This window comes from Alligator mississippiensis, chromosome 2 (assembly GCF_030867095.1).
Source record: "Alligator mississippiensis isolate rAllMis1 chromosome 2, rAllMis1, whole genome shotgun sequence".
Lineage (NCBI taxonomy): Eukaryota > Metazoa > Chordata > Crocodylia > Alligatoridae > Alligator > Alligator mississippiensis.
The window spans coordinates 146805188-146826750 of record NC_081825.1 but is presented as its reverse complement, the minus strand read 5'-3'; the positions used below and the strand labels follow the sequence as shown (position 1 = coordinate 146826750).

Sequence of the window (21563 nt, the reverse complement as noted above, 5' to 3'; positions counted from 1 at the left end):
GTCAGGGCTAACCTACACATAGCTACGCTTGTGCTCTACTGTGGGTATTTCCCATGTTTCTGGGCTTTGCTGATTACTATATGTAGCTGGGAAGGAATTTTCTCCACCTCCTGATGCTACAAGCATCAGGTTTGGGGGTTTGGGACGGGGGGGTCACCTTCCTTAGAAGTATTGGGAGTTGGCTACAGCCAAACCTGGAGATTTTGATTGGGGTGCATCAGTGTTCCTGCTGGGACTAAAACCTGGAGTTTCTTGGTTAGGGAATCTAGCCCCCCTACTCAGGGTCAGACTGATTGCCATATTTGGGATCAGAAAGGAATTTTACCCCATGGTCAGACTGGTGGACTGTGGCAGTTTTTTACCTTCCTTTGTAGTAGGCGGTGTAGCCCTCTTCCTCAGCTTTCTTAAGTATTTTCTAACAACCTTCGCAGCAGCAGGACATTGGCCACCCAATCAGAGATTCTCTCTACCCCCCTTTCTCCCTCCCCTCAAAGAAGGTTAAATAGCTCCTCTATCTCCAATTGAGCCCACACAGCACAGAGCAACCCCCTAAAATACTCAGCTGTTTCCTTTCCAGTTTTCCCTAGCTCCTGAGCTCCAAAGCCTTTCTGCTGGTCTCTCTCTCATCATGCTCCTCAGGCAGACAAGGTTCTTTGGGTAGATGTGATATCGTTTATTAGACCAACTAAATAGTTGGGAAAATTGTTCTTTGCAAGCTTTTGGGCACAAACACCCTTCTTTAAGCATAGGGAGAGTCTGCTGGTGTGTGTGCTGTCCTGGGTGCAATAAAAGGCAAAATGCAAAATGCAGGTCTGTGAAAATGCAAATGCCTGGCAGTGAGGATCAGAGACCATGGGAGACGATAGGTATGAGACAGGAAGGGAGTGGGGGAATGTTGACCTGGTGACATAATGTAGCTGATGAAATGCAGACAGGTTACCTGGGGCTATTGGATGGTTATAACATGCCATAAATTTGGACATGCCAGGACAAGAAATGTAACACCTGACAACAAATCTCCACCACTCCCACAATAACTACAGACCTGTCACTTCCACAACAGACCTACCACCATCCCTGGATATTACACCTCCACCTCCAGAAATGTAATATACCTCATCCAGTGTGCTAAACGACCTGATGGAAAATACATGGAAGAAACCAAAAACAACTGCATACCAGAATGAACACACACCAAAAATCTATCAAAGAAAAAAATACCCAGTTACCTGTGGGTGCACACTTCTCACAAGACAACCACACTCTCTCCAATCTCTCATTTCTAATCCTCAAAGAAAATTAAGCAAACACCTTTTGTAGATGAGCCTATGAACTTCACTTCATCAATCTACTCGATACAAATATCATGGACTAAATATAGACATTGGATTTATGGCACATTATAACCTGCCTGCCGTCTAATAACCCCAGGTAACCTGTCTGCATTTTACAAGCTACAGTCTATCACCAAGTCAACATTCCCCCCTTTCCCCACCCCCACCACCTACCTGTGTCATACCTATTGTCTCTCATGTTTTCTGAAACTCACTGCCATGCATTTACATTTTCACAGACCTGCATTTTGCATTTTGGTTTCTATTCCACCTAAGACAGCACACAATTCACCAGCAGACTCTCCCTATGCCGGAAGAACAGACTTGGTGGTCAAAAACTTGCAAAGATCAATTTTTCTTTTTTTTAGTTGGCCTAATAAAAGATGTCACATTTACCCAAAGAACCTTGTCTGCCTATGTCCTTAGACCAACAGGGCTATAACCAACCCCCCTCCCCACCCCCCTGCACGCACTCTTTGTCCAGCCTGTTCTTCCCATTCTTATGCTTAGCTCGTCCTCCTCCAGCTGATGCCTCTGGGGTATTCTCTCAGAAAGAATGTGTACAAAACCCACCTGAAACATCAACAGGATTCAAGTCTTGTTGCTGCTAGGAATCCCTCTTGTCTTGTCTTGTCCTGTACATAACCAGCCCCTTTATTCCCTATCCACAGGCTAATGAGGTAAACTGAGGCACACAACACTATAACAATATGAATGCCGTTAACATAGAAATTCTAATATTATAAAAGCCTAAGTCTGTCTGTCTGTCTTTAATGCTTTCTTCGCACTGTGATTGGCTGACGGAAACAGCGAATCAGAGTGTTTCAAGCATGGGGGAGTGCCGCCATGATTCTGAAGCCACACTGAGGACTGAACAGGGGGGCGTGGAGCAGGGGCCAGCAGCACCATCATTCTTGATGGGCAATCGGCTAGTTACAATAAACACCATAAAAAAGTTTTTTAAAATTCCCAATTTCAACCTTTTCTGTCACACAAGTGCAACACAAATTCAGGAAGAATGATGCAGTTTATGTCTTTCAGTGTATGGCCACAGATTATGCATTTACAAAAAATGACACACTTATCATTTCTCTGAGAAATTAAGAAAAATAAACACTTTTATAACTGATGGTACTATGATGAAGAAGACCATAGACATTTTTGTCAAGTTGTGCCTTTCTCCAACAGAAAGAGCTCTGTTTGTGTGTGTTTCTTCATTTCTCAGAGAAATGATGTGTGTCATTTTTGTAAATGCATAATCTGTGGCCATACACTGAAAGACATAAGTACAACACAAATTCAGGAAGAATAATGCAGTTTATGTGACAGGAAAGGTTGAAATTGGGAATTTTTTTTTACTTCATTGTTGAAATTATTATCAATCAATGGTGATAAAAGATTTTGCATCAAAAAGCAACAAAGACATTTTAGGCAGAAAGCTGTGAGAAAAAAGAAAGACATAACAAAAATAGTGCTTTTCTGTACCTTTCTCCAGCAGAGAGCTCTGTTTGTGTATGTTTCTTCATTCTGTCACAGAATAAGAACTATAAGATAATGACAAAACAATAGATAGCAGGCAGGGTAAATTTGTACCTTATAGACTAACTAAATCAGAGGTGCATAGCATAAAGTTTTGTAAGCAGCAGCTTACTATATCAGATGCTAACTTCTTTCTTACTTCTTACCTACTACAGCATCTGATGAAGCATTTACTTACTACAGAATAAGTCCATCAGCATCTGATAGTGAGCTGCTGCTTAGAAAAGCTTACGCATCTCTTAGTTAGTCTATAATACGCAAATCTACTCTGCCTTCTTTCTGCCTGACTTCAGACTAACACAGCTAACTGCCTGTCTGTGATCTTGGATTCAAAATCTTTTATCACTGTTGGTTGATGACGATAGATAACCTCCAGACGCACAACATTGTGATGCCTTGCTTTGGGGCAGTGGTTCTCAACCTTTTTAAACTCAAGGCGGCCCTTGGAAAGTATCATTTCTTAGTTTTCACTTTCTTTTTGATTTAAAAAAAAAAAAGTAAGAAGAAAGCAGTTTTCGTGTGCGTGTGCGCGTGCCCAGGCCGCCTCAGGCTCGGGGCGGGGCGGCGGCGCGGTTCGGGCGCTAGAGGCGCTGCGCAGCAAACACGCCGGGCGCGGCGCGGCCATAGCGGATGCGGGGCGGCGGCGATGGAAGGGGAGAGCACATCGGCGCTGCTCTCGGGCTTCGTGTTCGGCGCGCTCGCCTTCCAACACCTCAACGCCGGCTCGGACACGGTGAGACCCGCCCTCGCTGCGGCGCGTCTCCACGCGGGGGCTGGGCCCTGGGCCCTGGGCCCGGGCGTCCCCGAGGCGCCGGGCGGGGGTTGCCCTCACACTGCGTGCCGGGCGCGCGCGGTGTGCGTGGGAGGGATGAGACTGGTCCCGGCCCCTGCGGTTTTGGTTTCGTGTCAGCCCTGGAAGCCCGCCCTCCCCCAGTTGCAGTTTAACAGCCGCGGCCTCCCTTGCAGGGCGGGGCCTGGGCTGCCAGTCGTGCCCACAGCGCCAGCGCCCGGTCGCTCCCTTCCCTTCCCTTCCCTTCCCTTCTTGCTGCTGCACGTGGCAGGGGGTGTTTAAGCCTCCTGCAGAGGTACTGGGTGTTGGCTGCAGCAGCCAAGCCTGGGGAAGCTCCGTGGGCAGTGCCAGTGTTTCTGCTGGGACCAAAGCCGGAGGTTTCTGGATGGAGGGTGTTGCCCCTCTGCTGGGGGTCAGACCCATCCTCATATTTAGGCTCTGGAAGGAGTTTCACCCCACGCTCAGACTGGCACAGGCTGCGGGGCTTTTGCCTTCCTCTGTAGCACAGATGCGGCCCTCTGCCAGGAGTCCCTCGAGTGTACACTGACAGCATTTCATAGAAGCAGGGCGTTGGCAGCCATAGGTCCCCTGCTTCACCCATGGCAGGGGAGGGTGTTGTGCCAGGGCTGACAGTAGTCTTCTGTAGAGTTTAGATCAGAGACAGACAAAATACAGGCTGAAGGCCAGATTCCATCTGCCAAGGGGATTTGTCCGACCCATAGTGGGTCCCTCGACCTGCTTGGCCTGGGTGGTGGAACGTGCAGCTTGTCCCACCGGCCACGGGTGTGCAGTGGGGCTGAGGCACCATGGCCAGACTCACTTCCTGGCAGCCCCCACAGTGGCAGCTCCTGCCAGCCTCTGCCACTGGACCCAGCCCTGCTGCCCAGGCACCCCAGCCTGCCCACCCCACACCCAGTGCCAGGGACATTGGACCCACTCCATGGAGACTGGCCCAGGACCTGTGTGGGCAGAATACACTGATGGGATGGGGCTGTGAGCAGGCAGGGAGTGGCATCCAGGAGCGGAGCGGGAGCAGGGGCGGAGAGGGCAGGGTTGGGATCAGGATTGGGGGCAGTGACAGTGTGGGGTCAGGGCCCAGGGCAAAGCTACAATCCACAGCCCATGCGTTCCTTCAATGGACACTAGATCCATGTGCACAGGCATGCCAGGAACAGATCGTGGCTCTACACCAGGCCCCGGCCCCACTCTGTAACCACCCCCAATACTGATCCCCGCCCTGCCTGGACCAGTCTCCATGGAGACCCTGGAATTGCTAAGTGTCAACAGAGTGGGGCCAGGCCCCAGGCAGAACCACTTAAGGAGTTGCTGTTTTGTGGGCAGGGGCTGAGCTGACCTGGCGTGTGACAGTTCACTAAAATTCCCTAAGTGGCCCTCCGGCCCAAATAATTGCCCACCCCTCATACAGATTATGGATTGATTGTATAGGTTGGTTTAGAAAGAAATAATCTTGCCTCAGGCAGAGGGTTGGACTAGAAATTCTCTTACCAAGAACAGTGGTTCCCAGCCTTTTTTATACTGTGGACTGGCAAACATATTTAAATTTACATATTTAAATTTAATTTTTACGTGAGGATTGGATTGTGTTGGGGCATTGCAGCCATGGGCATCAGGACGTTGGCTACAAATGTCCAACTCGGGATCCTTAAAATTCTAGTTTATTAGGCGGATTGAAACACTGTAATCATAAACCTTGGGGCTGGTCCACATGCACACATGCACACACATACACACACACACAGTAGCAGGCTACAGAGTCAGGTATACCTATCCTACAAGCGCTGGAGTCTGTCGTTGAGGCTTCTTTCAGCGTGGTGTTATCTTCCAGAAGGGGGTCGCCAGCTGGTCCTTCTGGCTGGACAGGTCTGGTCGAGTTGGAGATCAAGAGGGCGCCCCTGAGGGTCACTTTTCACTGCCTTTTATCTGTCCCTGGCAGACTTTGGTGACTCCCCAGTTTTCTGGTTTGCCCAATCCAGGGGTCATTGACCCTCGTGGGACTTCCCCCCCCCCTCGGTGGCTACTGGACAGCATCTGTCAGCCCCAGGGGTTGTCCGCATGTACGTGCAGGTTTGGGAGTCCGTTGATGAATTTAGAATAGGGCTCTGGGAGTGGTCGATCTGGAGATATTCAGCCCAAAAGTTGGTCTCTGGTGTTGATTAAGTCAGGCCAGGGCTTCTAGCCCTTGATCAGTGAGGTATAGAGATTTCCCGGTTGTTACACTGTCTTCTATTGAGTTCAGCTTCCAGGTTATAATTGCTGCCTGCTTCCATGTTACACATTCAATCACTGATTCACTCATTCTTTCAGAGGCCAGCCTGTTACAGGGAAGGGCAGTTTGATTCCTGCCTTTGTTAACAATGTTACAATGTATAACTTACTAAAACACATTTAGTTGAAAGTTGAAAGGTGAGGAGTAAAAAATATAAGCTACAAATGCCATGGCACACAAATAGATAAAAATACCAAACTACAAGGGGAGATACAAAATGCACACATACAAATTTTAAAATACAATTCCTTATCTTAAAGTGAAAGAGAGAGGAAGGAAGAAAAGGTAGAAAAAGAGAAACATATCCAAAGAGGGGAGAGCAAATGCAGGCAAGAGATAAAGGGGGCTTTCTGCTACATTAGAGGAAAAGGGGGCTTTCTGCTACAAGGAGACCCTGCAGGGCAGGGGGCTGCGCAGGCCTGGGGGGACCGAGCTGGGGTCTCCCAGGAAGAAGGGGCTCCACTGCCTTCCCTAGGATGAAGCAGCGGAGCCACCTCCCCGCACTCTTCCCCAGGCATTTCCTGGTCCACATGCCCCCGCTCCCAGCTGTGGGCAGGGCTGGGGGGGTCCTGCCCCACCCAGCACAGGGCCCTGTACCTGCTCTGCAGGCAGGACCTCACCTCACCAGTCGTAGCCATCGTGGCAGGAGTGGGACAGGGCATACAAAGCCAGCTGCCTCTCTCCCGGGGCTGCCCCACCACCCAGCTTTAACCCCGCACATGAGTGCCGGCAGCCCAGCTGTCAACCCTTCCGGGCCGCAGCAGTGATTGGGAACCTCTGACCTAGATTACAGGTAAACCTCTGTGTAGACTACTGATAAAAGAGACAGGAACAGGTCTACAATCCAACCTTTTATTTGCTTGCACCTTAAAACAAGAAAACAAACTTTTATCCCAAAGTCTATCTGGCTACCCACAACAGCACAATATAGATCTCCTCTATACAGGCTGGGGTGACTCAAGGTGAGAGGAGGGTGGCACGCAAATTGGCAGCAGGTCTTGAATTTTTAGAGTTCTCCAAATTTCCCTCCAGCCCATGCCCAATATTAAAACCAGACATTCTAAATATTCTAATAAATGACCTCTGATTGGTGTTATTTAAATTTCTTTGTTTCACTGAAACTTTTGGAACTGGAATGAACCAGATCTTTTGCGGACTTGGAAGGTATCAATTATTTGGGATTTATATCCTTGGGAAAGAGTGGTGGGTTATCTCCTTTCCTTCCCCATTGTGGAATGCTGTTTCTGGTTCTTCTTTACCTTACTTTACAGCTTTTTTGACAGGCTGTTTTTGTTTTTACTTATTGTCTAACTATTTTAACAAAAACATATCTATTATAACAAAATAACATCTAATGCTTTTGGTTACATGAATCACTACTACCACTACTTGAAGATAAAGCTATGATATAGCGTATATGGATTATTTAATGTATTTAATTCTCTTACCTCCTTTCAGGCCTTGTGGTTTAAGTGTGTTTGGTAATTTCCTGTCTGTGCTGACCAACTTAGTTGTCATGGCTGCAAAGGTTCACACTCCTGTTACTCAGAAACGGGCTTTGGACCTTCCGCTTAGCAGCACTTCTGCAGTTTAATTTAGGCCCCTTGAAAATGACCAAAGCTGACAACAAGGGGTCGGCAATGTTTTTGGGCAGAGTGCCAAAAATGCCTACAGTCTTGACCTGTAAGCTGTAAGCGTGTTGAAGGTGGACGGCAGGGGAGCCACAAGGGTCCTGATCCTTGTGGCAGCACAGCCCCGGTCCCTTCCTTGTTCTCCACCTCTAGGCACACATGCCAAACAAAATTCCTTCACATGCCACACTCTGGCATGCATGCCAGGGGGGGTTGCCTACCCCTGGACTAGATGACCTCTAGAGGAGAGTTAAAAACACCCTGACAGATGTAGCAGAAAGGGAGGGCAGAGCAACCAGCAAAGTCCAGAAGCCAAGAAATACCCATAGATTCATAGATGTTAGGGTCAGAAGGGACCTCAATAGATCATCGAGTCCGACCCCCTGCATAGGCAGGAAAGAGTGCTGGGTCTAGATGACCCCAGCTAGATGATTATCTAACCTCCTCTTGAAGACCCCCAGGGTAGGGGAGAGCACCACCTCCCTTGGGAGCCCGTTCCAGACCTTGGCCACTCGAACTGTGAAGAAGTTCTTCCTAATATCCAGTCTAAATCTGCTGTCTGCTAGCTTGTGGCCATTATTTCTTGTAACCCCTGGGGGCGCCTTGGTGAATAAATACTCACCAATTCCCTTCTGTGCCCCCATGATGAACTTATAGGCAGCCACAAGGTCGCCTCTCAACCTTCTCTTGCGGAGGCTGAACAGGTCCAGTTTCTCTAGTCTCTCCTCGTAGGGCTTGGTCTGCAGGCCCTTGACCATACGAGTTGCCCTTCTCTGGACCCTCTCCAGGTTATCCGCATCCTTTTTGAAGTGTGGCGCCCAGAATTGCACTCAGTACTCCAACTGCGGTCTGACCAGCGCCCGATAGAGGGGAAGTATCACCTCCTTGGACCTATTCGTCATGCATCTGCTGATGCACGATAAAGTGCCATTGGCTTTTCTGATGGCTTCGTCACACTGCCGACTCATGTTCATCTTGGAGTCCGCTAGGACTCCAAGATCCCTTTCCACTTCCGTGCCACCCAGCAGGTCATTTCCTAGGCTGTATGTGTGCTGGACATTTTTCCTCCCTAGGTGCAGCACTTTGCATTTCTCCTTGTTGAACTGCATCCTGTTGTTTTCTGCCCACTTGTCTAACCTGTCCAGGTCTGCTTGCAGCTGTTCCCTGCCCTCCGGCGTGTCCACTTCTCCCCATAGCTTTGTGTCATCTGCAAACTTGGACAGAGTACATTTCACTCCCTCATCCAAGTCGCTGATGAAGACATTAAAGAGTATCGGTCCAAGGACCGAGCCCTGCGGGACCCCACTGCCCACACCCTTCCAGGTCGAAGCCTACCACGACTCTCGGGGTGCGACCCTCTAGCCAATTCGCCACCCACCGGACTGTGTAGTCATCCAAGTCACAGCCTCTTAACTTGTTCACCAGTATGGGGTGGGATACCGTATCGAAGGCCTTCCTGAAGTCTAAGTATATGACATCCACCCCTCCTGTGTCCAGGCGTTTCGTAACCTGGTCATAAAAAGAGACTAGATTAGTCAGGCACGATCTGCCTGCCACGAACCCGTGCTGGTTTCCCCTCAGCATAATTTGTCCTGCCGGGCTCTCGCATATGTGAGCCTTGATAATTTTTTCAAAGACTTTGCCAAGAATGGAGGTGAGACTGACTGGCCTATAGTTGCCCGGGTCCTCCTTCCTCCCCTTCTTGAAAATGGGAACCACATTGGCCCTTTTCCAGTCCTCCGGGACTTGGCCCGTGCCATAGTTAGGAACATATGCCTAAATCGGACTGACCAGTGGCTGTCCGACCTCTTCTTGAACTCCTCCAATGTTGCAGTATTTTGCATATTTAAAAATTGTCAAAGGGGTTATGAACTAGGTTCTAACTGCAGTACTTTTTGTCTTGTTTGCAACATCAAAGACCCCCTCCAACCTGCTTCATACAAGCAGACTGCCCTCCTTACATGGAGCTGGGTTGACTTAAATGAGGATCAGCCCAGAGGAAGGAGTTTATCTATGCATACGTATTTTCAGGCTCTGATTACTGATCTGGAAGCAGAGTTGGCACTATTGGAAAACAATTTGTGGTGCCTATATGATTTAAAGTTTAAACTACACTTTAAATCTACTTTTTAAACTGTGGTTATAAACATCAAGACTTGGATGCAATGCTAGCTGTCCTTTATGCATTGTCTAGTTTTAAACTTTTCTGAATACAAGACCTTTTGTGCTAAAAGTGGTGTAGAATTTAAGTACGTTGTTGCGAAAGACATAAGGGTGCCTGTAGATGTGCAGCAAGGCTGCTCCAGTACGCCGTAATTACAGAGCATCAGAGCAGATTAATCAGTCGTCTGGGGCATGGTAATTACTGCGCTCCAGCATACTCCAGCATCATGTGTATCAGCGTCCCTGCACTGAAAAATGGCAGCAGGGATGCTTTAACTAAAGCTCATTTGACAAGCTGTAGTTCAAGTGCCCCCACCACCATTTTTCAGCATGGGAACACTGATGCACATGATGCTCTGGGCACTTTGATTAGAGCAGCTCTTGGAGCCACTCTAATTAAAGCGCGCCCACTCCCAAAGCACACCTATAAACTTCGAACTAATTTTCTCACTAAGCCACAATGCATATACATAATGTAGATATACATGATGTAAATTATTTTCTGTTTCTGCATCAGAGACCTGGGTTTCCTGGATTATTTTGAATTGGAAAATTTTCCAATGCCCTAAATAGAGCATGATCTGATTTAGCATGTTTGTTTGAATTATTTTTAGTAAACAAAACTAAAAATGTACCCCCATCTTAATTTTATGTCCCAATAGCCACAGGTATGTGAACTGAACTATTTGATTAGGGAAAAAAATTAAATACAGCACACTTAATGTGGTTTAAATGTTTTCTATGTTAAGGAAAGCTACGCATCCCTGCAAGCCGATATTGGCGACCAGGGTGGATGACTGGAGACCCTCTGGGTTAAAATCCATGGGGAACACGGCACAGGGGACACAATGGTGGGAGTCTTCTACAGACCTCCCACCCAAAGTCCTGAGCTTGACCAGGAGTTTGCCCGAGAACTGGCTGAGGCGGCATGCTCCAGGACCATGGTTGTCATGGGTGACTTCAATTACCTGGACATCTCATGGGAGGATCGCTCAGCAAAATCTGAGCATTGCAAAGCTTCCTCTCGTGCGTGGATGACCTCTATCTGACTCAAGAAGTCTATGGGCCAACGAGAGGCAAAGCGCTGCTCGACCTGGTACTGGCTACTGGGGATGACCTAGTCAGCGACCTAGTGATCAGTGGGAAGCTGGGTGACAGCGACCACGAGCTGATCACCTTCACCATCCGCCAAAAAGCGGGCAAGTCAGTCAGCAACACGGAAGTCCTTGACTTCAGGAAAGCCAACTTTGACAAGCTCAGGAGGCTTGTCAGTGAGGCCCTAAGGCACCGTGACCACGGGGAGAGGGGAGTCCAGGAAGAGTGGTTGCTCCTCAAGGGAGCGATGCTCAATGCACAAACTAAGGCTATTCCATCTCAGAGGAAAGGCAGCAAGAGGGCACAGCAGCCCCCCTGGCTCTCCAGGGACCTAGCAGACCTCCTGAGGCTAAAAAGAAAGGCCTACAAAGAATGGAGGATGGGAGTCACCTCCAAGGAGGATTATTCTGCACTGGTCCAGTCCTGTAGGGAGCAGACCAGGAAAGCCAAGGCTGCAACTGAACTCCAACTAACTTTGAGCATCAAGGACAATAAAAAGTCCTTTTTCAGATATGTGGGGAGCCAAAGGAAAAGCAGGGGCAACATTGGACCCCTGCTGAACCAGATGGGGCAACTGACAACTGACGCCCAGGAAAAAGCCAACCTATTAAATAGGTACTTTGCGTCGGTCTTTCATGCATCCCATGGGACGCCCATGCCCGCTACGGGACAGGGAAGTCCGGGTGAGGGTGATCCCCTGCCCTCCATTAATGCTGACTTCGTGAAGAAACATCTTGAGAAGCTGGATACCTTTAAGTCAGCCGGCCCTGACAATCTTCACCCCAGGGTACTCAAGGAGCTGGCGAGCATCATAGCCCAGCCTCTAGCACAGATCTTTGAAAGCTCTTGGCGCTCTGGTATAGTGCCCGAAGACTGGAAGAAGGCCAATGTGGTGCCTATCTTCAAGAAAGGGAGGCAAGTGGATCCGGCTAACTATAGGCCCATTAGCCTGACTTCTATCCCGGGGAAGATCTTAGAAAAGTTTATTAAAGAGGCCATCCTTAATGGACTGGCCGACGCCAACATCTTAAGGGATAGCCAGCACGGGTTTGTTGCGGGTAGGTCTTGCTTGACCAATCTCATTTCCTTCTACGACCAGGTGACCTATCACCTGGACAAGGGAGAAGAGATTGATGTCATATATCTTGACTTCAAAAAAGCCTTTGATCTGGTGTCCCATGATCACCTCTTGGAGAAACTGGCCAGTTGTCGCCTTGGGTCCTCCACAATCCACTGGCTGGAAAATTGGCTCCGTGGTCGGACCCAGAGGGTAGTAATTGATGGAAGTCACTCATCATGGTGTCCTGTGACCAGTGGGGTCCCCCAAGGCTCTGTCCTTGGACCCATACTGTTCAACATCTTCATTAATGATGTGGACACTGGAGTCAGAAGCGGACTGGCCAAGTTCACCGATGACACCAAACTTTGGGGCAAAGCATCCACACCAGAAGACAGGCGGGTGATGCAGGCTGACCTGGACAGGCTCAGCAAGTGGGCAGAAGAGAATCTGATGGTGTTCAAGGCCGATAAATGCAAGGTTCTCCACCTTGGGAAGAAAAACCCGCAGCATCCTTACAGGCTCGGCAGTGCTATGTTGGCTAGCACTAAGGAAGAAAGAGACTTGGGGGTCATCATTGACCACAAGATGAATATGAGCCTGCAGTGCGATGCTGTGGCTAGTAAAGCGACCAAAACGCTGGCTTGCATCCATAGATGCTTCTCAAGCAAATCCCGGGACATCATTCTCCCCTTGTACTCAGCCTTAGTGAGGCCGCAGCTGGAGTACTGCGTCCAGTTTTGGGCTCCACAATTCAAAAAGGATGTGGAAAAGCTTGAGAGAGTCCAGAGAAGAGCCACGCGCATGATCAGAGGTCAGGGAAACAGACCCTACGATGACAGGCTGAGAGCCCTGGGGCTCTTTGGCCTGGAAAAGCGCAGGCTCAGGGGTGATCTGCTGGCCACCTATAAGTTTATCAGGGGTGACCACCAGTATCTGGGGGAACGTTTGTTCACCAGAGCGCCCCAAGGGATGACGACTGGGTCGAATGGTCATGAACTACTACAAGACCGTTTCAGGCTGGACGTAAGGAAGAATTTCTTTACTGTCTGAGCCCCCAAGGTCTGGAACAGCCTGCCACCGGAGGTGGTTCAAGCGCCTACATTGAACACCTTCAAGAGCAAACTGGATGCTTATCTTGCTGGGATCCTATGACCCCAGCAGAGTTCCTGCCCTTTGGGCAGGGGGCTGGACTCGATGATCTTCCGAGGTCCCTTCCAGCCCTAATGTCTATGAAATCTATGAAATGTTATATTCAAACAAATTCAAAGCATTACATGGAAAGAAATTATTTTTATTGGAATACTTGTAAAAATATAAAGACAATACACAATAGCATGTACTTCCTTTACATTGTTTGTTTTAATTTAAGGAAAAAAACAAAGGCACTGAAAGATGTTGACACTAATTTTAGCACACCCAAAGAACTGTGTATGATATACCGTGGTTGTCCATTCATCTACTTCAACAGAGTTTAACACTCTTCCACTGTGGTCATTGCGGCACCTCCAGTTTCACTGTCACTATCTGTAGAATCATTTTCACTACTTATTAGTTCCATTTCAGAATCAGATTGAGGCAAATCTGATTCAGAACTACTTGAACCATATTCTCTTTTGCTAAAGGATGGTTTTACCAATGAGTCTAGGGGCAAAGGCAACTTATCATCACACTGCATCTTCTTTACTAGCTGTGCTTCTGACTGATTCTCCAGAAGCAAGAGATTTTGAGAAATAGAAACAAACTTAATGGTACATTCATTTGGTTTTGATTTGACCTGCACAGCCAATTAAATGAATTCATATCTTGATTTTTGGTTTGGATTATTATGTGCGTGTATTTAACCTCCTGTTTACAAATCAATTAAACATATATGTACTCTCTCACACACTTCCTAGGGATAATCACCTGAAAAACATTAATTACAACTTTGAAACTGCCAAGCTTGCCTAATATTGTATCGGCATCCATTCATTGTTACTAATGAATTTTATGAAACAATTAATTTTTAGAAATGGAAAATGTCCCACAGAAAAATAAAGCACTGGAAAATTTTCCGCCCCACATCTCTGTTCTGCATAAGATATTGAGGAATTATTATTAAAAGAGATGGCTAAACCTTTTGGTCCAAGGCTGACAGGCAGTCATCGAACTAAGTCCATGTCCCATTGAGGGCACCCCCCCCTCTTCTGACAAGTGAAGAGATTCTGAGAAGAGATCTCAAATCACTTTTTTACATAATTGTATGTTTAAAAACAAAATGCTAAGCACAATTAAAAACCTATTTCTTTCATTTTTTCCTGGTAAAATGTTCCATTTGCATCTGTTCCATCTTTTGTTCTCCCCATCCCTCATTTTTATATATACTCTGCTGAACTGAAGGGGAAGTAGCAGAAACATTTTGAGGGCCATTTTTCCACTCTGCAACATTTCCTCACATACTTTAACTCCACAATTCTGGCATTAAATGATGGATAAATTATGTGTCCCGTTAAAGCAAGGGACAAGTGCAGAAGAACAGAAATGTAAAATACTTGTTTAAATGTTAAAATACCTTGCTCCCATAATTTAATTTTCCAGAGGACATAGCAAAACAATGAAGGCACTGTTTTCTAATGCAGTTTTCCTTTGTTCTCTCTCTCCTTTCAAAGGAAGGTTTCCTTCTTGGGGATGTGAAAGGTGAAGCTAAGAACAGCATTACTGATTCTCAGATGGATGATGTTGAAGTTGTTTATACAATTGGTTAGTCTTTTTATTTCCAGTAATTAAGTTCCTAAATTGGAGCTTCAGGATGGCAATTTTATAGAATTTATCACAGCATGATATCTAAATGTGGCATTTATAATCTGGTGTGCTGGTGGGGTTTCTTTTTTAACTGTCGGAAATTTACAAACATTTTGAAAACAAAATATTTTCTCCAATAGCTTGGATTTGGAAACAAAAGTACATGTGTAAAATTCTTTGAATCTCTTTTCTACACCAGATAACTAAAAGCAAATGTTGGACCTTGTACCTTTTCTTTCTTAGGTGTATTACTTAGCTATTCTTGGTCCAAATTCACCTTGGAGAAGATTAGCATAACTCTAAATTCACTGAGGTTCAAGTCTTTTTTCTCCATAAGTAAAATTTGGATGGCATTGCCTTATACAAGAGTAGTGTGAGGATTAATTTAAGTGTCTTAAAGCTGGAAAGTATTATGTGCGAGAATCAAAAGCTATTTATGTTGTTGTTGACAAACTTTCAGATGTTTTCATTTTGGGCACTAAAATGGGGGGAGCGTGTTATATTTCAGACCAACCTTTGAGAGGTACATATGTGAGGCCTTTCAGAGGCATTGATTCTTTAAGATGCCTTACAAAAAGCAAAATTGCTATTGTGAGACAGTGCATGGGCCCACACTCAAACACATGTAGGTGGAAGAGAGTTTACCCTACAGTAGTGGTGCCCAAACATTTGGCCCTGCAGGCTGGATGAGTGGTGTAGGGTGGGTTCATGGTTTGGATCCGCTCCATGGACCCAATCTGGCATGCATGGGGCCAGGGCTCAATCCCACACTCACTGGATTAGGCCCCAGTCCCACAAGTCATATTCCAGCCATGGCCACATGCTGGATTAGGCTCACCTCCCCAACCCCAACCCCATGTGCACCCTATTAAGCGCACAACCCTGGCTCCAGCCTAGCCCCATTTGTGCCAAATTGGGCCCCTCTGCCCTGGCCCTGCACGTGCCAAACCATGCCCCCCTGCCCTGGTCTCTCTTATGCCTTGAGTTTAGTCCTGCACATACCAAACTGGGTCCCTCTACCCTGGCAAAGGCGAGCATTTTACATTTACTACTGAATTAACTGTGTTGTCATATCGGTTTCTTTTGGCAGTGACATACTCTTCAGCAACCTCCTTTGAAAGGTCTGTCTCTTAAAGCCATAACCGACCCCTATTGGTCATCAGCTTCAGTGCTTCAGAAGAACCTTGATGTTATGCAAGGTTATAGTCCCAGAAAGAGAAACATGGTGTCTCGCACAGGATCGCTTTTATAAACTATAAAAATCAGGAGGCATGATCCAGATATATATTTGAAACATGCCTACATTGTTGTGGGTACTATAGTAATATAATCAGTGCTTTCCTTTTGTGTGTCAAATATATTCTTAAAAATAAATTTAAATTGTAAGATTTTGACGCTGAGCAAAGAAACAGAAAACTTTTCCATTGAACATTACCAATCCTTTGCCCTTCTCCTGAAAATTGTTGCATGAGGGTAGACATTTGCGTCTGTAGTTCACAAGTTCTAAGATTTAACAAAAAGATAAGGGGCAATTTGATTACATCTTTTTAGCCTTACTTTTGTACTCCAAAAGGGCTGGGGGAGGAACCAACTATGAGTCTTGCTTAGCACAACAGAAAAAAATAACCAGTTTGTAATTATGCATGTTTAGGCTGTCTATTTCTAGTTTTGGAAAAAAACCAAATATTATTCTTAGAGATCTTTCTTCTTGCCAGTATAAATAAATCTGTGAATATTCAGTTAAAAAATGATGAATTTTTGACTGGTTATATCTTTGGAAAGTTTGGCTATGAGTATGGTCTATAAAGAATGTATGTACTGAACATGTGGCCCCAGATTAACATTTTGTTTTCTTTGCAGATATACAAAAGCATATTCCATGCTATCAGCTTTTCAGGTGAATATCTTTAAAAATATGTGCAAAATTAAGATCATGGTTTTCATTGGCAGTTAAGCTCTAGTTTTGGATGTCGTATCAGCACCTCAGAATTACCAATACAAATAAATTATATCTCCCTCATATAATATTGTATTTTATGTACTTTTGTTAGCTGTATATTTGTATCCATTTGTAAATCAGTATACCACATGTATTAGTGTATGGCAGAACCCTGGTCAGCACTCTTTACATAACTGAAACTCACTGGCTGCATCTACATGAGATGCTTACTGTGCTGTAGCAGTCCTGATCTTTTGCTTGGGTAGATTGCGTGCTGAAGTCTGGGCTGCCATAACCTCAGCGATTCATATCCATCCTAAACTGGGTATTTCTACACACTCTGCAGTCACATCTGCCGATGTAGTATAAATACATCTTAGTTTTATTAACCTTGAGTGTTCAGATAAATCAAGATAACTTAAGTTGTTTTGGAAAGTATTTGTGTTAGAGCAATAGTCTTTTGCTTTCTAATGTCTTCTAATTATCTCTTCTAGCTTTTACAGCTCTGCAGGTGATCTGAATGAGGCTGCACTAAAGAAAATATTATCAGGCTGCGAAAAGGTATTCTTTCTGAAAGGTATCCATCCCCAGGGGCTGATTTAGGATATTGTGCTTACACTAGGAAGCTATGATGCTGAATCACATTTAGTTACCTGTCATTCTTTAGCTTCACAGAAGCTACTTATTCTGTTGTTATACATATTTTGTCATTTTTCCTTGCAAAATGAAGGGATAGGCCATACTCACTTCTTTCCTTTCTACTATTTTTGTAATTTTTTCTCATCTCCCAAATATGCTGTGTAAGTGATCCCGTAAAACCACCTGGTTTCATCTCTATAAAATCTGCAGTGTGCGTCAGTGTAAATAGTTCACTTGAGATGCAAGCAGTTGGTTTTCATGTTTATGTGCTTTGTAGAACAGGAATGGGACTACTGGAGAGATGCACACTGCACATATGTACATTACTAATGGGTTCTAATGTTGTCTTTGTGTGCTCAGCCTCTTCTAAATCTTCCCTACCTTTCTATATAGTGAGGTAATTCTAGAAAATGGTATAACTGAAGATAAATCTTTCTTTTTCCCCACTACCCAGAATGTGATCGGCTGGTACAAATTCAGACGTAATACAGACCAGACAATGACATTCCGAGAGAGAATTCTTCACAGGAATTTACAGTCAAAGTTGTCAAATCAGGGTCTTGTGTTTCTTTTACTAACTTCCAGTGTCACTACAGAAAGCTGTTCCACTTACAGATTAGAACATGCTTTGCATAGACCGCAAGAGGGGTAAGTATCTCTGAGCTGCTTCGTCTCTATGGTTTTGTAGAGCACAGTGACATGTGACGTGCTATGATTTGTTAGATGCTATTTTTCATTCTAGTAATTCTGGTCAGAACTACTATTCTCAGTGTCAAAACTGACTAGTTTATATAAGATACCTGTTGATTTTCTTTCACAAAAATATAATCTTCAAGTAAGCTAGATACAGCTAGGAAAACAAATCTAGAAATAATCTTTTATACAAGGGGTATTAGATGCAGCTCCCAATGCTGCCCATGGATTTCGGTGACCCACAGGCAACATGCAGGGTGTGCCAGATGGCCCCCCACACAGCATCCATTCCAGCTCATGTCCTGGAGCAGCAAAGCCCTGCAGCTCTGCTGTTCTAGGACTGCCCTGCATGTGACAGCCACACCAGTACACATCCTAGAGTTGTAGAGCAGCTGCTGCATGCAAGTTCTTTTTTCCAGCATCTGCTTCCTGTTCAGACACTCCTGGTTAGAGTAGTACAACACCTAGCTGATGGGTATGGTGGGGAGCCCCAGAGCTCATTCCTGCAGCATATGGCAGGAGTGGGTGGCATGCAGGTGCCTTCTTTACTGCCTGGCTCCCCTCTGAGGTCCTCTTATTAAGAACTGTTGTTGTGTGCTTACAAAGGGAGGGGAAAAAATCTATGCAAGAGGATACTAAAAAAAAAGATTCATTTCCTATTTTTGTATCACTTTCCTGCTAACAAAGCTAAGTATGCTACTTGTGGATGTAAGGTCTGTGAGAATTGTTAATAAAATAGAATCTTGCATCTGCATCTAACTTATCACTACTGACTTCTGGAACTCATCATGATAATGTTAACATCTCTGCTTTTTATTAAAAAGTTTGTTTCAGAAAGTTCCTCTAGTGGTAACCAACTTAGGTATGGCAGAACAGCAAGGTTACAGAACAGTGGCAGGTTCCTGTATTTCTGCTGGCTTTGGCAGAGCAGTAAGAAAACACAGGTAGGAATATACACTTCTTCATACTGAGTATGTGTTTTCTAATGATACCCTGCAGATTTCAATCACTAAAATTCTGGCAGGGAAGAAACACTTTTATTAGTTTCAGAATAAAACCACAGTGGGGGCAGGGAGGAAAAAATCACCTATATTACATTTACCTACAGTACTTCATTTGATAAATACCAGCAAGTAACCATCATAACTAAAAGGCTTAGTACTTAATATTGTGTACCAAAGACATTATATAGTCTAGCTTAGTGTTTCTCAACCCATGGGTTGTGACCCAAAAGTGAGTCACCAGAATATTTCAAAAATTTGCAAGCAAGTGGCAGAAAAATGCACAACAGCATGGGTTTCCCCTTGCAGGCTGGCAGCATTCCAGCCTGCAAGGGGCTGCTTGGAGTGTGGCCAGCATGCAGCCAGGCAGTCATGGGAGTAGCCTTAGGAACCGGATGAAGATAAACGTGTGGGGAGCAGGGGTTAGAGGGCTAGGGTTTGGGGGCTGTCTGGGGGTGGGGGGGAAGCACATGCTCCACACACCACCACTCTCTGCCCCAGCCTGGCAGCAGGGGCCAGGCACGTGCAGGGCTCCACCAAGCCGGATAGGCTGCAGCACCACCTGCCTTTGGCCTGACCCCAAGCCACTACCCCCCCACTGCAGCAGCTTGGCTGTGGGGCTGCAGCAGGGGCCTGTCCTCCCAGCAGCTGTGAATAGTGCTGAGCTGCGTGGCCTCCGTGCTTTCTAGTGATGGGGACTTGGCTGCCCAGGCACCACACTACTCCTGTTAGCTGTGCCAAGGCAGGCTCGGGTGGGCAGCTCATTGTAGGGCCCTGCCTCCCACCCATCAGCTAGGCTCCAATTAGCACTCAGTAGCTCCAGTTCACACTCAGTAGTGTCCAGCCCAGGGCATGCTCCACTCATTGCCTTCCCCTGACGGCTGCAGCTCTGGTTCTGTGCCAGCAGAGGCCCCCCTCCCCCAATCACCGGCTGCTTTGTGTCACTAGCTATAGCCCTGAGGGTGTCTCCAGCAGCCTAGAGTAGTGAGTCCCAGCCAGGGGATAAATGAGGTGCGAGGAGATGAGCAGATTAACTAAGCAAAAAAAACCGCAGGCTATGGCTTCTTCCAGGGCTGTGCCTCTTTGCAAGCAGCTAGACACTGGCATCTATAGGTATGAGGCTGCATAGCCTTGAGTCCAGAAAGGTGTTAGTCTGAAGTCAAGCAGAAGGCAGCATGGATTTACACCTCATATACACACTGTGCCTGGTTTATACATAGAGGTGCACCAATACATCGGTTCATATCCTATCGGCACCAATAAAAGGAAAATTGACATTATTGGCAATTGGCTGTTTTTGCTGATGTGGCCAATAATGTCACCAATAAGTGCTGTGTGCACGCGCGCAGCCACAGCATGCATGTGGCCAGGAGAGCAGCCTCCAGCCAGTTAGTCTATTGGGAAGAGGGTAGATTGAGACCCCCATGGTGAGGGAGGGAGTGGGACAGGGCACAGGACAGTGCAGGTGGGTAGCTCCCACCACTGCACGCATCCCCGGGGAGGCATGGGGGGCATTGCCCCCCCCAGTCTGTGCGTAGGATGAGCTGCCTGCTGCATGCTTGAGGCCTAGGCTGTTCCAGCCTCTTCTCAGCAGCTGTGGACAGGGTGAGCAGCACTGGTGCTGGGATGGGAAGCTATGGTGGGGGGCTAAATTTACCATAGCCCCCCTTCCCAGCATCACCTGCCCCATCTGGCCCAAGCACAGCGGCCAAGAAGAGGTGGGAGCAGCCCCGGCTCTGAGCACACAGCCCACCTTTGCCCCACGCACGGATCAGATACCCCCATGCCTCCCCCTGGGGTACGTGCAGCAGTGGGAAACCCCCTCCTTTCCCCCCCCCCCCCGTGAGCTGCCGGCTATGGCCCCAGCTGTGCAGCGTCTACCCCAGCCCCACTCCCTCCCTCATCATGGGGACCTCGATCTGCACCCCACCCATGCCTCTCCCCCACCAGACTTACCAGCCAGACACTGCTCTCTAATCTACCAGGCTTCATATCAGCAATCAGATCGACATCAGCCAATATGGCTGGTCAATAAATCAGTCATTGGTATCGGCCCAACAAGTCAGTATTGGTACACCCCTATTTATAAGGTTTAAATCTATCCTGCTTTTTTGGCCAATCTTTGCAAATGGGTCCCAGTATGAAAAAGGTTGAGAACCACCTGTCTAGCTAATAACACATTATTTCTTAAAACATACTTAAATTCCAAGTATCTAGTTAAATGACAGTCTCTCTCTTCCCCTCCCCCCCTTCCTCATGTCTATTGGTATAGCCAATGGAATCAATTTAAGGCTACCTGGCTACATTTTAAATTACTGCAAATGCAGAGTTATTAATTTGCAATTTGACAACAAATACTTGTGATAGTTTGTTACCTCCTTCTGGATATGAAGTTCGGAGGGAAAAATGAAAGCACAAGATTCTTTTAAAACACTTTAAAGGAATTAAATATAATCCTACTGTGAAAGATGTATTAAAAAGCATTAGTTGTTAGTAGAGCAAGTTAAAAAACAAAACAAAACTCTATAGATCTGCAGTGTATGCAGAAACCCATAGAACGTTTTATTTTCACATCATTTTTAAGAGCTTATCCGCATGTGGACTTTTTCTG

The 21563-nt window shown here is 46.3% G+C and overlaps 1 protein-coding gene across 3 annotated transcripts in view; it reads left to right on the top strand.

The window, feature by feature from the left end:
* The first annotated feature begins 3466 nt into the window (after positions 1 to 3466).
* Positions 3467 to 21563, top strand: part of ABRAXAS1 (abraxas 1, BRCA1 A complex subunit) — a 24241-nt gene continuing 6144 nt past the window's right edge. Inside the window, exons 1-6 of one of the 3 annotated variants that reach the window (XM_006273561.4) lie at positions 3467 to 3606; positions 14548 to 14638; positions 16541 to 16577; positions 17114 to 17180; positions 17713 to 17906; positions 18776 to 18895. In XM_006273561.4, the coding sequence (XP_006273623.1) occupies positions 3520 to 3606; positions 14548 to 14638; positions 16541 to 16577; positions 17114 to 17180; positions 17713 to 17906; positions 18776 to 18895 (596 nt within the window). In that variant the 5' untranslated portion in view covers positions 3467 to 3519. The remainder of the gene's footprint in view (positions 3607 to 14547; positions 14639 to 16540; positions 16578 to 17113; positions 17181 to 17712; positions 17907 to 18775; positions 18896 to 21563) is intronic. The other 2 variants (XM_019483944.2, XM_019483945.2) reach the window with 2 other exon arrangements.